The sequence below is a fragment of the Aythya ferina genome (assembly GCF_964211825.1).
Source record: "Aythya ferina genome assembly, chromosome: 9".
NCBI lineage: Eukaryota > Metazoa > Chordata > Aves > Anseriformes > Anatidae > Aythya > Aythya ferina.
In genome coordinates this window covers 21,141,524-21,156,943 of record NC_140305.1, presented here as the reverse complement: position 1 = coordinate 21,156,943, position 15,420 = coordinate 21,141,524, and the positions used below count along the sequence as shown (strand labels likewise).

The following is a 15,420-nucleotide window of genomic DNA, read 5'->3' as shown; positions in this document are numbered from 1 at the left end:
CTGAGCAGCAGAGGTGGACAGACACATGGAGGCAACCTCTCTCGCATTAGAAAAAAGTTAGTGAATTAGTCACAGAGAGATTAGTAAAAGACAGGAAGGGCTGGAGAACACTCGAGCGTGGTGCCAAAACCCACGAGCCACTGAACAGCTCTGCTGTTTTGCGAGCTAAAAGGCTATTCACGCCATTAAGACCAAGAGTGACAGCACTGACAAGATTTATCAGAGAACATTTACTCTGGACTCAATGAAAAATTGCCCCAGTAAAAACCCTGCCAGCTCTGCTGACGTACATTATCTTTATTAGAAAGGCTTCTCTGATAACCAAATTCATTAGGAATTCCAGCAATTCATTTCTTCATATAGACTTCTGCGTATGAATTCAGCACAGACAGATGCCATGGGAGCTTTGGAAAAATATCATTAATCAGGGCTACATTTCTCAGTGTGTGTAGCAAAGAGAAAGGCGTCGAGTAAGTTTTTTTGGTAAAGCGTATCTATATGTGCCATGGTGTGCAATGAACTCACACGCTGGTGCTGCCACGAGGGCTTGTGTTTACTCTTCAGCGTAGAGCAGGGACCTACAGACCTGTTGTTCTAACAAAGTTGATCACGGTCTCTGTGGAAATGAGGTGCCCTTTCCTGCACAGCCTGGCAAACACGAAAAAGCAAGCCGAGCAGATAGACTGGGATGTCCATTACATGGCACAGGGTTGGATAACGAAGGCACCACACTTCACCATCCTCCAGCCCTTCAAAACCCCTAAGAGGCAGCTTTAAACAAAGGCTAAGGCTCAAATTTCACTGTATTTCTGACAACTTGCTTGCTGGTAAAGAACAAAGAATTTCCCACAGTAGCCTCTGAAAGATTGGGCTCGTTACTGTTAACACTGTATAAGAAGTGGACATTAATTAATGCTGAACTGCAAAGGAATTCCAGGAGTACAACATATTTCACCCCTGCTGCTGCAGCAAAGAACTCATTATGAATAAAGAAATTAAAAACATATATCAGAAGGCAAAGTTAATGATTTTCCACTTACTATTAAGTGTGGGCAAAATGTACCGCTGGACTAAAATGAAAGAGGAGGAACATATCCCAGCTTTAGTTATAGGATAAGATCACAGCCCAAAGCATGTCCTTTGGTGGGAATTAAGAGTTTATCAAGCAATTTCAAAGATATGCATCGTGACCTTGAATCGAGCACTTAACATCACCCAGCAAGTTTTCTACATCCACAGGAAGAGCAGCACTCACCTCCTGCAGATCCAGGAGAAACTGAGGGCTGTGGGGACCACATCGCTGCCCTGTCCTCGCACAGTGGCTGCCACAAATCGGGAGCATCTTCGGGGCTCCTCCAGCCCCAGCAAGGAGGCTGTGGGACCAACACCCAGGGAGGCAAGGCGGGTGTTCAGGTGCCTGGAGGAGGAGGAGATGGGGGGAAGCAGAGGCACTGGGGCAGGGTGGCAAGCAGGAGGGCTGGGAAGCCCAGTAAGAGGTGGTTGCAGCCAGCCAAGGCAGGACAGGGCTCAGAGAAAGAGCCAGAGGGGAGATCAGACCAGCTGCAGCACATCAAGCACTGCAGGGTCAGTCAGTCGAAACTGCATTAGTGCTGGGGGTCCAGGCTTTGTGCACTGCCAAAGATGAAAGAAGGTCCAGGGTTGCATAACCATCCTTAACCACAAACCCCAAGGCCACAGCTGCAGTAAATCAGGGATGCTCCAAGGACACCTGAGAGCGGCTCGGCTCTGTGGGCAGATCTGGCCCAGGGACACCAGATTTTTCTTCAGCACGTGCCCATTCCCAAACCATCCGTCACCTTGCAAATTAACCCAAGCTGACACTCAGCTGGGTGCAGCTGCACTGAACCCTTCCTGCAGGTTCCCAGCTCAGATATTTATTTCAGTGGTTCTTGCTTTCATATCTTTCCCATTTTTACTACTTCCATTAGTCTTTTGGACTTGAAACGACCAGTTTGCCTTCACATTATTTCCATCGCTGCTCTGCCCGTGCCTGATACATGTGTCAGAGGCTGCAAAATTCCACAAAGCTTAGCTAAATCCATGTTGTCGTGTAAATAATAGCAGCACATCCCCCTGTTCAAGGAAAATAATGAGAGGTTTATTAACGTGGCATCAGATGAATTTCTGTTTCATATAATTATGCATTGAATTTAAAAAAAGAGATGTCATGCAGGAAATCTGTACAGTCGTAACAGACAATCTGCACGAAAGAACAAAGGAAAATAATCTTAATAAAACATTTTGCCCTAAGCAAGAAATATGCTTTATGCATGATACGTGGGAATAGATAGTTATGTGATATAAAACAGAATTGTGACCTTGCTGCAGGAGCGCTCATTACCTAACACTGCAACAAGCAAATTAATGGATTTTGGAATGGTGCAAATAACAGCAATAATAATCATTTTGCTTCTTGGCATTTGCTTGCTGACAGCCAAATTTAGCAGCAAGTGTTTGTGTTATTATTTATAAAAGAGATTGCAAATAGAATTCCACATGACCTTAAAGACATCACACAGAAGCCTGCGTCTAGTGAAAAGGTATTCATTACAGCCGGTAATCAAGGTTTGGTGAGCGCTTATAAGCCTGGCAGCGGAAGTCTAGAATCAAAAGGGTGGCTGCCAGAAGTGTACAGGTTTGTGCTAGGACGTGTGTGTGTGGTACTGCCCAGGATGTGTCAGTCTGGCATTTAAATCCCTGCACGGGAAGGCTGTGGCTATGGTTACTATGGCAATTACACGTGCAGCTCCATGTGCATTTGGCACACAATAAATGGTGGTGTGATGATAAACCTCCTGAGGTTGTTTAAGGGAACTGGAGCCCTCCTGGGAAATACTGAATTGTCAGGTCTGGACAGTGCCCTCTGCATTAAGGGATGTCTGAACCATCCCCTGCAGTAGGTCCCGGTTCATTTCTTGGTCTTTCTGGAGCTGGGACAGCTCCTCAGACCTGCCCGCGTCCCCCAGCACTGGTGATGGGACTGGCAGCACCTTTACCTCGCACAGCAGCCCCAAAACACCAGCGTCAGATCTGCTTTTAGATGGCTGACTGACAAAGCTCACCCTTCCCACCCAAGCCAGCCTGTCTGCAGCACACCAAGAGTGGGCTGCGAGAATGATAGATGATATTTGGGGCGAAAATTTACTGCAAGAGTGACTGCTGCTCCCGGAGGGGTTGGACTGATGAGGAGAGGCTGCTGGTCTCACGGTGACAGAGCACCGACGTGCTTTGCTCTGGCTGAGGGATGGGCTGCCAAAAATTAAGAAGGGGAGCAGGAAGCACTGTGTGGACTTTTACCCAATTAAACCTGCACAAAACATAAATCAGACCCTAGAAGCAGCTCGCAATGGAGCTGTATTCTGCATGGAGATTTTCAGCAAAGACAACAAACACGGTTCAGTGTGGCTCAAACAGAAAAGTTATTAGGCAAGGAGGTACAATAACAGAAACATCTCTGCAAATGGAGCCCCCCGGCATATACGCCTTCAAAACACTATTGGAATTTTAAATCATGATAATTGCATTGTAACATAAGCAGCTTTGTTATAAGTGTGAGCACGGCACAGCACACTGCCAGAGCCGTCCCTCCAGCTCTGACCCCAGCCAGCTCCCTGAGCAAAGCACCCTCTGACTGCAGCACACGTGTGAAACTCATTGCACAGCTGACTGCGTGTGTTAAAGTGAGTTAATTCGATGGTCAGACCTGCTCTGTAGCTACTTGTGTAAGACTGCAGGAGGGAGAAGCCCCAGTGGTGCGGGCTGTGGGGCAGCACCCGTGGAGCAGAGCCGCCGTAGCTCTCCCCACGTGATGCGCACTGCACGGTCTGCTCACTGAGGCTGTGATTTATTAGGCCACCACCAGAACAAGGCAACTTTTTAGCAGAGAAAATTTCCCTCCTTGAAGTGAAACAAATTAAAACAGAGAGAGCTGAGAAGAAACCTGACAGCATCCTTGCAAGCTGTCTTTCCTTTCAGGTTTGCTCTGAATCTAGCAGCTTCGGAGACTGCACCTGCAACATACTTGGTGTTCCTGGGCCCCTGGCATTTCTCCTTGCCCAAATCCACCCAGGCTGGTGTTGGGGCAGCCCCACGCTCAGGCTGCCCACCCTAGGTGTCCCTTCCTGCCAAAGGGAAGCAGGGCAGAGCAAAGGAGCATCCTTCCTCCCTGCCACTTGTGCCACAGCCTAAAGCACACAGTAAATCACTGACAAACAGCAGGGCTTGCTCCTGGGGAGGGGACAGTCATGGCAAACCCAGAAAGACAAAGCCCCAGAGCCTCATGGCAGCGTCATGCTGGGCTCCTCCTGTGCTAGGAGCACATCGGGGTCAGGGCTGCAGGAATCCCCCTGCACGTTCCCATCTTCACCTGTGCAGCCCCCCAGGCCTCCCAGCAGCTGTAGTCCTTATCACCTGCGAACGCGCTGCAATTTTCTGTACTTTCAGTTCCTCAATTACATTGATTACCACATTAAACAATCCTGGTGCTAGAGGAACAGACTACAAATAATAAGCTTGTATCTTCCTAATACAAATGAAACCCATTTGTACTACTGGAAGCGTAGCAGGCTCATTGTTTCACTGTAACGAAGCTTTCATCTCAGGAGATCCAATTCATAAGAAATACTTGCCGAGGCCATGCACAATTCTTTTTTACTGCCACTCCTGTAATTTCGCATCTGCCCCATGATTAGACCAGCCACTGAAATGAAGTGGAGGAGCCACAGCAAAACCAGAACTCACGAACCCAAACAACTTCCCCTGCTCCATATAACCACGGCCACCTTTGCTTGGTTTCCCAAAACACCAACACATTGCAAAGGAGACAGCAACAGGGAGACACTGCACCCAATATCTTTTCTGTTTGGTTGTTTTTCAGAATAAATATCAGTTTGCAACCAAACCACAACAAGGCAGCGCAGGAATTGCCCCAATGGCCTGCCCGGTGCTGCAGGAAGGAGCCACGGCCCCCATCCTGCTGCCTCCCCCAGGCCGTGCCCTGCAGACACCCGGCCCCTCAGGGATCCTCCACTTCTCCGCCTCCCTTCCCACCACCTCCCTCCCACCAGGAGACACAGGTGCGAGATCTGACAGCAGCAAGACTTTGCTCTCCCTTTTAAGCTCTGTAAAGAAAGCGAAAAGGCAGGATGGAGGCGGAGAAGAGGCTTCCCCTGTGATTCCCTTTGGGCCTGAAGCAGCCGTTCCCAGCCAGGGGACAAGCTGGGGACACAGCAGGATGCCTGCCCTCCCATGTCACTGCAGCCACGTGGGAGCAGGACAAGGAGGTGTTCACCTCCCTCCCCTTGCCCACGACTCAGGGGCTCCACCACACAGGGGGAGTCAGCCCTCCGTTATCACAGCTTTGATTATCTGCAAAGACCTCAATTATCCAGAATGAGGTCATGTTTCTGACATGGATTAATTGCATTGAAAATGAGCCTGATTGTCTGAACCCTCATTTATCAGCAGCCATTCATTGCCACCCCTATCACTTGGTGAATCGAGGTTTGAGCTCTTCAGGGTGTGCCAGTAGGGGTAAATGACATTATAGCCAAACTTTTGACCAGGTCCGAGTAGGGCTGGGCTGGAGGACATGAACCTGAGTCTTCTGCTCAGACATTAGAGATGCCACAATGCTTAATGGGAACGGATTTTGCCCCAAAATGCTCACGGCGTGTGACAGCCCACAGCCCGCACTGCAGGCAGAGGTGGTCAAGTTCCAGTGCTGAGCCCAAAAGCCCCTCGCTTTGATAGAAGTGATAGATAAAGAGAAGGCACCTGACACCCAGGGATTTGTTGCTGTTTATTGTGTTTGTTCAGAGGGATTAGTGCTGCAGGACTCAGAGTGCATAATGTCCCTGAGGAAACGGGGAGGGAGGCAGCCCCTCATTACACACCAACACCATCACCTCCTCCGGGGTTGTTCGCCCTGCAGATGGGGGTCCCTAAAATAAGGGCTTCTGGTAGAAACAGGGCAGCCCCTTCCCAACCTGTGCCACTGCATGGAGAGGCTGCTTCCCACACACATTGGAAAATATCCTGTACAACCACATGCACACAAGGCATCTGTCTGTGTATGAGGTGTCTGTATGGCACAGCTCCTCTTTCTGCTCTTGCTGTATTTTATCTTTAAGTTGGGAGAGCTTTTTCGTACCAAACCATCAGAGAGGAACAGCTAGTTACCAAGGAGACTCTCTGATGAATCAGAGACTGACTGGTATAAGATCTAGATGGGTTGTAGCTCCTTAATTCATTAGACCTCACATTTTAAACAGGGGAAAAAGATCCTATCGCAGCCATGGATCATGCATTTCTCCTGCCAGGAAAAGCAGCTTTTATTTTGGCCATAGGAGCAAACAGCAAGTGTACAGTGTAGGACAGCAGCGAGCAGAATGAGGTGAGCAAGTCCCTCCGGCACACTCTCAGCTCAGAAAAGCAAACACCACCCAAGGACAGAGCAGTCTGGATGGAGGTGAAGGAGGGAAGGGCTGGAAAGTCCCTGTCATCACACCGCCAAGGAGGCACAGGGTTGAGCGAGCGCCGTAGTAGCAGCCACACAGCTACTCCATCACAGCCCTGGCACTTCTCAAAGTAAAGATCGCAAGCGAGGAGTAACTACGGGAGCAGCTCAGGGCAGGAGCAGGGCTGCCCCACCACCAGACACTGCTGCGAGTCCCCTTTTCTGCTCAAGTCCTGCAGTTTTCTTCCAAGGAGCAAGCAAGAGCAAGGTACCACTGCAGCAAGCACCCTGCCCTGGCAAGCACCATGCCCCGGGGCCACGCAAGGAGCCGGGGCAGAGCAGGTGGGAAGAGGGGCTTCTGCAGGCAGAAGTGCACCAAGGAGCTCCAGGGAGTAACATCCAGAGAGAGGAAACCTGGGTTTTCTAGGCTGACTTTATTTAGAGGGTCTTCTCACCCACTTCCTTCTGGCAGCTCATCTCCAAGAAGTCGCTGAACAACGTGTTGGTGTTTTTTGTTTTTTCCACATCTACTTGAATACAAAGCAATTAAAACAACCCAGGAACTGTGAGAACAGCGAGAAATATTTGGAAACACATTGAGAACTCCAGCTTGCACACAGGCTGCTTTCCCAAAGGTGGAAAGCACTGAAGTAGATGATGGGAAAAACCTTCCTGCCCCACTGAACTCTCTGCTTTGGGCACTGCTGCTGCCAAGGTAAAGCTAGTCATTGTGGGGTGGTGGCTGTGGGGCATGGAGAGGTGGTAGACATGGGGACAGAGCCAGGGAATGGTGATTATAGCATGTGTTGGAGCAAATTCAGGCTTGGCAGCTCAGCACACCTTAGAAAAGGATTTCCTAGAGCACATCTATCTGACAAGCAGCAGGTGCGAGCCAGGCTGCAAGTCAAGGAGTGGAGAGAAGGACATGCTGCAGGCAAACAGGTTCAAGTACTGATTTAGGATGTGAATTACAATAGCTCATCTGAAGAATTAGCTGTTGGTAGCATTTGTGGGTTGAAGTTAAAAGTTTAGGGTAATATTTTAGCCATGTATATTGTAATACCGTATGGGGGGACCTGCTAGAACACCCTGTGGACCTCTAATGTGGAAAGCGAAATATCCCTGAATGCACTGAGGCTGAAAACAGCCTGTGGGATAGGGAAGTGGCACAAGCAAAACTTTGTGGGCAGAAAGTTGCTTTTGGCACTATGACAAAAGTCATCAGGAAACCTCTGGCTGTAGCTGACAGGGCAAGCTCATGGCAAGTCCCCCCCCAGCCATGCTTCTCAGCTGGGCCAGGGCAATCACAGGGGTAGCAGCAGCAGCAAATGAAGACAGGCTGCCAGCTCCCAGGTTTCACAGGCTTCATGTGCTGTTGAAGCTTGTTTAACCTCATATTGATCTTCATTTATTTTAAGCTGAAAACAAGCACATTTACTTACTCGCATTTAAAATGAGGAAGGGCTGAGAGAACAGCAGCTGCACACGAACTTCCCAGGGGCAGAGCACAAACTTCCATGCACACCTCAGCCTGCAAGCATCAGGCTGCACCACGACAGTGCTGCTATCCCAGTCACAGGCTGATCTGGCTATCCATACTCCACAGAAAGCATTGAGTTCATTTGTGTTTTTTTTTTTTTTTTTTTTTGAATTCATACAGGCAGCTGCTAGGACAAACCATATCTTACACAGGGCTTTTAATGCAAGAACAACAAACGGTCCAGCTAGGGACTTTCAGGTGGGGAAACTGAGGCACTGAGCATTGAAATAAATTGAATACAAGCCTACAGCTGAGCAGAAAGAGCAACCAGACAGGAACATAAGCATTGATTTCCATTGTTTTGCAGTGGTATATATGTGGAGTGCCTGGGAATTCATTGCTCTGGTGACCATTGTTTTGCCCCAAAGCTTCTACCTTGGAGTTAGGTTTGTCACCACTGGCATTCATGTGCTGTGTAAATACACAGAGTAAGGTAATGCTTGCTTCCACCAAACCGTGGTGCTTGGCACAGCATCGAATCCCATGGTACTAAACCGGCATTAAAACATGAGAGATGTTGCATCAGTTTCTTTGTATTTTATCTGCAATTTGCTCTGGACCTCTGTACATGCATATCCTTGCACAGCATTTCTGAAATCAGTTATTCTTTGCACATTTAGTTTCTGATGCTGAACACCGAGCCCATACACTAGGGAAATGTATGAAGCAGCCACACGGATTAGCTCCCAGCAGTAATCCACTCAGCCCCACTTCAAGAAAAGCAGTCTTGTGCCAGGAGGGGGTCATTGCCTTGCTGGAAATTCCCCAGTTCACCTGCAGCCCCTGGGCATAGCCACAAAGTGCTAACTTCAGCCATTGACTTGTCCCTATGTAAAAAAAAAATGCTTAGATGGATCCCACAGGACAATTTCCCCATGTCCCCAGTGCAGTGCCACTGTGTCCTTGTCCTTCTCAGCTGGCCCCTCAAGGGATACTTTGTGAGTCCAGAGGCTAAAGCACACTGAATGAGTTGGGTTCAGGATGGGGACTGGGGACCAGCCCAGCCCCTCACACACCAGGAAGGCAAATCCCAGCCCCAGCACAGCAGGGAGGTGCAGAATCCTTCCTGACAACCTTCTCTGAATGACCCAGATTGCATCAACGGGCTCTGGAGAGAGCCCGCAGCTGGAGCTCTTCAGATGGGAGCATAGGACTTGCACCATGGGGCCCCAGAGAGAAAAGCAGCACAACCATGGGAAAGGAGAGCAGAAGGCCTCAACATCCTTCCCACCTTCACAGATGGTAAATGTCTCTTATTTCCTTTTGTTTTTTACTCTTTCTTTTTAAATGAGCCAGAGAAATCAGCCCCTCTCTGTGCCGCTTTGCATGCCAAGCACCAGGGTGCCAGAGAGCACTGAACCTTGCTTTGCAGGCTGCTCCTGAAATACTCAGAGGCAACTGAGTAGGCTGGAGTATTGCATGTGTCCAGAGTGACCCAACATTTACTTCCTTTATATTTAAGGATCATTCGGTATAGAAGTGTACTGGTAACCAGATGATGCATGTTGTGCCAGCAAAAGAGTAGTGGTAAGAAGGAGCCTCCTGAGTTTTGCATGTTCATCCAGAGGTTACAAGCATGATGCTTGTGACACCCTCCAGGACAGCAGGCAGCAATACCCCTTGGTATTGCTGGTGAAAGGGTCCGTGTGAGTCCCCAGAAATGATGCAGGGGGGCACACCAGAAGTTCCCACTCCAATTCAGAGCCTCCCTTCAGAACAAGGCAGCTCTGCAGTGCCTCTTAGGCTGAGCAGTGCCTTTGGGCTCCTGTCTTGTTGAAATGCAACAAGCATCCTTCTCTGTGCAGGTGCAAGCCGTGAGCACCGTTAAGCTGGGCACACAAACCACTTACAGCAACATTGCCTCTTAATAGAAGAGGCATCACAGTAGCAGCCACACTACAGACCATTAATTTACTGCCAGGTGCCTTGACCCTAGACTTTAATGTGCATTTAGCTAGAGGTCCACAGCAGAGATTACAGCACAGTGGTAGAAATGCACTTTTACAGGAATTATTTTAATGCTAGTTGAACTCTGACAGAACTCCCTCTGGCTCCCATGTGGCTAGAGATGCACTCATTTGTGCCCACTTACAGGTAAATGCTGCTGGGTGTAACATTTGGGTGTTTACACAAGCAGGCAGTGATTTCAGTAGGTATTTCACCAGGAATGAAGCAGGGAAAGCACAGTTAGAAAGCAAGTTAATTGTCATTTAGGTAAAGCTTCTGTTTTAATACTTAACTCCAGATGTCTGAGCTCGTGGTGCAGCTTCACAGGCACTTTAATCCCTGAGCTTTGGACACACACTGGTACCTTGGGCTGGATCTGAATCAAGCTGACTTCCCTTAGCACTGCACTCACCACTGAGCGCAGACACAAGCCTGACACTTTGTGCTCAGAGATATTCCCCAGCCACACTGCCAGGGGTGCAGGAGGGATAATGGGCCAAATTTCCACTCAGTGTTAGTCAATTTAACTTCCAATTTGCTCAGCAGAGCCATGCCCATCTCTGGAAGAGGCCATCTGCACCATCATTGATAAGGTGGTCTTGCAGCCTCACTGTGCTGGAAACATACCAGTGAGCATGCTCTTGCTACTATCAGTAGAGATGGAAAATCAGCTTTAATTAGAGCTTTGAACTACCCCACTGTTCTCAGCAATTAGCTCTTGTACTGGGTTTGTGAATTGAACAGCAGCCCTGCACACTGGAGGTGTGGCAAGCCTTGAGAATTGCCCTTTTTCACTCTGTTTCCAATTCTTAACTCCACTGCTGGTGTGTAAAGACTGAAGGGGAGAGAAAATGTCTTGCGTGAAGGAAGAATAAAAATCTCAAATTGAATAAACCCAATCATGAGCATGTAGGTAGGGTGTTGTCTTTCTTTCTGCTTAAAACTGGTCTGTCTCTGCAAATACTCAGCTTAATTAGCTCCAAGGTGTGTGGTGCTGACAAGCACTGGACATTTCAGCTGCAGGGAAAGGTAACAGAACATCCCCTTGCTACCAGCAGGTCTACCAGGTCCCTGCACTGCCAGCTGCCTGCCAGCAATTAGCAGGTCAGCATGAGGCAGCAAAGGTTGCTCCCATGGGATTTACCACCAGCACAAGGGCTCAGTGTAGGAAGAACAGACCTTTCTTTCCCTCACCATCTCCAGCCCTTCCCTCTCACTCCCACCCATCCTCCAGTGTCTCAGAGCTCTACCATCCTTTTTACATCCCCCATCACCCCAGGTGTTGTTCTCCCTCCCCAGCCATCTGAGACACCACACCTGGCCCTGCCTCAATTCCCCCCCATCCCTCTGCCCTCCACTGCAGGGCTTCTGCCCCCACATTGCCCCACAGCAGCTCCAGAGCTGGCCCCATGCTTCAGCACCTCCCAGCACACCTCCAGCCAGGGCATGAAAACCATTTAATACTGCTTGTCCAGCTGGTGCAGGAAGTTACACCACTTAAAAATAATTGCATTTCTCACTAGTTACAGATAAAGCAGACCCCTCTTAATCATTAAGATATGGCCTGATGTGCATTATGAGTTATTAACAGCCCCCTAAGTGAAACAACAGATACAAGACCAAAAGCTAAGTCATAAGTGTTCTCAGATGCCTGCAGATTAATCATGTTATATCTCTGTAGTAGCATCCAAAGCTTCCCATCCCTGCACAGCCTTAAAGCCACAGGACACCTCCTCAGCTGCAGCTCTGCCCTGCCTGCAGGCAGGAAAGCCAGGAAGGAAGGTAGCTGATCTCCAAACACAAGGCAATGGAAAAACTGAAAACCACCCAGAATATGACTCCTTGTTTTCTGTTGCACTGGGTGGAAGAAAACCTGCCTTCTTATGACAGTCCTTTGCAGCAATTATAAGATTGATACTTTTTTAAAGCAATTTCTCCTAAGTACACATCCACTTCTGATCTGACTAATGGGCTAAAACTGTACTGTTGATATTTTTGGAATTGATTGCAACCTCCTGATCCATGAAGATAAGCACCAAGCCCAGCAAAACAAGAGCACAGGTGCTGCTGAGATGGCAGTCACTCCTCAGGGCCTGAGCCTGCAGTTACATGGCCCAAGGCAAACCCACTGCTCCTCCACACAGCACAGATGCCAATTCCTCCCACTCAGGGATTAAGTAGATGGCCACAGAGCAGTTACTGACCTGTCTGCATCCCCATCAAGTGCTCAAGCCACAGCAGGAGCAGCACAGCTTCACCTTAATTGCATAAGCACACAGCTTGTTCAAACTCCACTCGGGGTGAGATGGTTTATGCAGGCCCACACTCAAGGATTTAAAGTAGTCTTTAGACTAGTCACTCTCAGCTGCAGACTCCTTTGCATACATAAGATGCTTGCCAGCTTCAGCTCCCTTCTTACACACCTACAGTCCAAGTCACATCTGGTCTGTTATGCCACTGAGCCAAAGAGACCAGCAAGTGACAGAGCCAGAGGAAATAAGGCAGAATGTCTGGGCAGAAAACTTGATTAGAAACTAACACAAAGGATCAAAAAAGTTTAGCCTGTCCCCTTTGATTCTTACAAAGAGACAACCCAGAAGTGGCAAATTCCTTCAGGGCATGAGAAAGACACAGCTGTTTGGGAGACTTGCTCCTAGGAGGGAGCATCACTTCACACCAGCAAGCTGCCAGCTCAGATGGGCACTTCCTACAGAAAGTACTGGAGAAAGTATCAGCCAGACACATCAGCCCACAGCTTCCACATGCAAGCTCATCATGTGACACAAATGCATCACTTATCACCATCATTAATGGCCATGAACCTGAAGGCTGAAATTTCCATTTGCACACTGGTCAATAACAGACGCAGCCTGCAAATAACCAGAGAAGTTCTGACCTGTGCAATGGACCAGTGGTATAAAGACAACTAATTTATTTCTCAGTGGCTTGTAACACCTCCAAAACTAGCAAAATTGGCTCCCTTGGAGTTATGCTAAATGAGTTACTGCTGTAGTTTGTCCCAGAACTGATCTGGCAATGTCATTATACCTGCTGCCTGGTACTACAGACAGCTGCTCCAATGCAGTAAAGCCGATTAGCACACACTTGCTCTGGTAGAAGAGGTGCCTTCGTGGTTTGAAGCTCAAGCTGAGACCACCAAGATGCTCAGGCTGGGCAGCTGACATCCCTAAATACTACCTTCTAAACATCCTGGACATAGAGCATTTGCTGTAAGGAATGGTTGTTAAGCTGGGGGAGGGAGGTACAGGGGAGAAGTCCCTCACCCCACCTGCTGACCATAAGCACCACAGACTGGGGCTCATTGCAGGGCCATAGCCCAGCTACTGCCTCATCAAGAAGCTGGCTGCAGTCCAGCCCTCAGAAGTGGTGTCAATGGTACATTGTTAGGTGTGCTGAGATGATGTTACAGAAATATGGGCTATCATTCATCACTGCTGTCAGTTTTACAGGACAAGTGTCAGCATAGCACAGCTGGAGTCTGGTGTTTCCAGGGCTAGCAGGCTCTGGGAAAGCAGGTCAGGTAGCCTTGTGCTGGCCCCAGCTGGGAACAAGGTCATCATCAAGTGCTGCCAGGAACAAGCCCCCCAGCAGCTCACATCTCCACCATTTCACGTCTTCTCCAAGCTGGCTTTTTCTTCCTCCACTTGTTACCTGGAGCTCATGGCTATGCCCTCCTCACCCTCAGTGACCAGATGTGCATCCCCTCCCACCAGGCATACAGCCCCACTCAGCCCCTGTCCCACCTTGTAACTACAGCTCTGTTCTCATGTTCCAGTTTCCCAGTTTTATTTTCCCAGTTTCAGACCCTCTGTGTCCCACCAGCCTTTCCTCCTCCTGCTGCTCATGGTGCTGAGCTGCCCTCACCACAGGCAGCACCAAGCAGCCTTCCTCAGGTAAGATCTTTTTACCAAGAGTGGAACTTTCCAAATATTGACTTATTTTAGCCTAAATAATATCACTATTGTTATTGCCTATAAAGCCAGCCTAAAGCTGGCTCTGTTTCACGTTCTGAAATACTTCTAAAGCAACTTGATTGCATCAAAGATAACCCATAAACAAGAGCAGCAGAGCCAGGCTGCATTTAGTACAGTCCATCAGCTGAACTAAAACCCTGAACCCACCATCTGCTCTTGTCAAAGAGTGATAGGTATAAATCAATACATGCTTTTCTGCACTTTTCTCCCATACCTGCATGCCTACACAAAGAGGAAAGCATATACAGTCAGCCTGACTTGAACTGAATGTTCAAAGAAGCAATGAACAGATACAAAGGGAATTGTTTCAGATTACTAGATGCAGTACCTTGGATGTACAAATGATGTTTTCCCCCTTGCTTGCAAACACCTTCTCCTATATCACTCAGCTCCTCCTTCTTCTGGCCAACACTCCCAAAAGCTGTTTCCTTCAAAGCACCTCAGCAAGAAGCTCCCCAAAACTGCTCCCAGCAAACCAACTCCTATGTCTCCTGGGTGAGCATTTTATCTGCTCCCAATCTGGCTGGGATAGAGAGCACCTGGAGCCAGCAAGCACACAGCAGCTGATATCTCTACCTTGTCATGCTTCAACTAACTTTAACAGATCCCTAATGACAATTTGTATCATTTGAGCACCTGGCATTGGCTCCCTGTATTAGTTTATGACCTCAGGAAGTGTTTAGAGACAATGCAGTAGAAAAATAATGTTATTTTTACAATTAAGTCTGAAGTCAGTATAGTAACAAAAGTTAGCTTGTTTGCAAGCCGACTGTTCTGCTTTGTGATTGATACACAGGTTGTACCTCTGCTGTTCAGATAAGAGCTTTAGCATCCACTTTAGCAAAAACTGCAAGGGACAGCGAGCAGGAGGCAGATGTTTTGGGTGTTTCATCTGGCTGCAGTTGCTGAGGAGATGGCCTCGGGGACATCCATGTGTGCCCCAGCTGGGTCAGCGGGGCTGCGCTCCGAGCAAGGCATGGCTGGGGAGTAAAAGGCACAGGCTTGCTAGGGAATGCCCTCAGCACATGCTTCTGCTTACAGGTGAAAATATATGTTATTAGTATTGTTTAATAATAAAGAACACTAGTATTGGGAGATCTATGTTAATGCTATCGCTAGTAGCAGCATGCTGTGCGTTAACAGCCATAAACCCTGCTGTTACAGCTCCCAGCAGTGTTGGGGTATAGCTGTAACATTCAGGTATATCACGTCAAAAATGTCCTGATGATGCATCACCAAGTATCAGCACGTCAAGTTCCTCACATGACGCAGCCACAATGTGAACTGAACCCTGTGTTTCTGAAAGCGCCACCAAAAAGAGATGTCTGTATGAGCAGCGTGTTTTGCGAGCCTGCTGCCAGCAGCAGCCTGCAGTCTGTGCAGGCTTCAGTCTGCAGCCGAGGGGCTGAAAAAGAAGCAAGGTTTAGTTGTTTGGTTCTACCCCACCAGTTCTGTGTGCT

The 15,420-nt window shown here is 48.5% G+C and overlaps 1 protein-coding gene and 1 long non-coding RNA gene across 10 annotated transcripts in view; one reads left to right on the top strand and one right to left on the bottom strand.

Moving 5' to 3' along the window:
* The window catches only part of KCNMB2 (potassium calcium-activated channel subfamily M regulatory beta subunit 2), a 130,647-nt gene that overhangs the window by 81,459 nt on the left and 33,768 nt on the right, over positions 1 to 15,420 (top strand). The window contains exon 1 of one of the 9 annotated variants that reach the window (XM_084528814.1): positions 7,040 to 7,193. The exons of 7 other annotated variants lie outside the window; for them this stretch is intronic. Coding sequence is in view for 1 of the 2 variants with exons in the window: in XM_084528810.1 (XP_084384936.1) it covers positions 9,211 to 9,260 (50 nt within the window). In the remaining variant the exon portion in view is untranslated. Of the gene's footprint in view, positions 1 to 7,039; positions 7,194 to 9,115; positions 9,261 to 15,420 lie in introns of those variants that run through there. One more of the 9 variants, XM_084528810.1, reaches the window with a different exon arrangement.
* LOC311441126 lies at positions 262 to 14,448 on the bottom strand. The gene is made up of 2 exons (XR_014695809.1): positions 14,289 to 14,448; positions 262 to 2,094 (listed from the first exon to the last, which is right to left on the bottom strand). It is a non-coding gene; the product is annotated as an uncharacterized lncRNA (long non-coding RNA).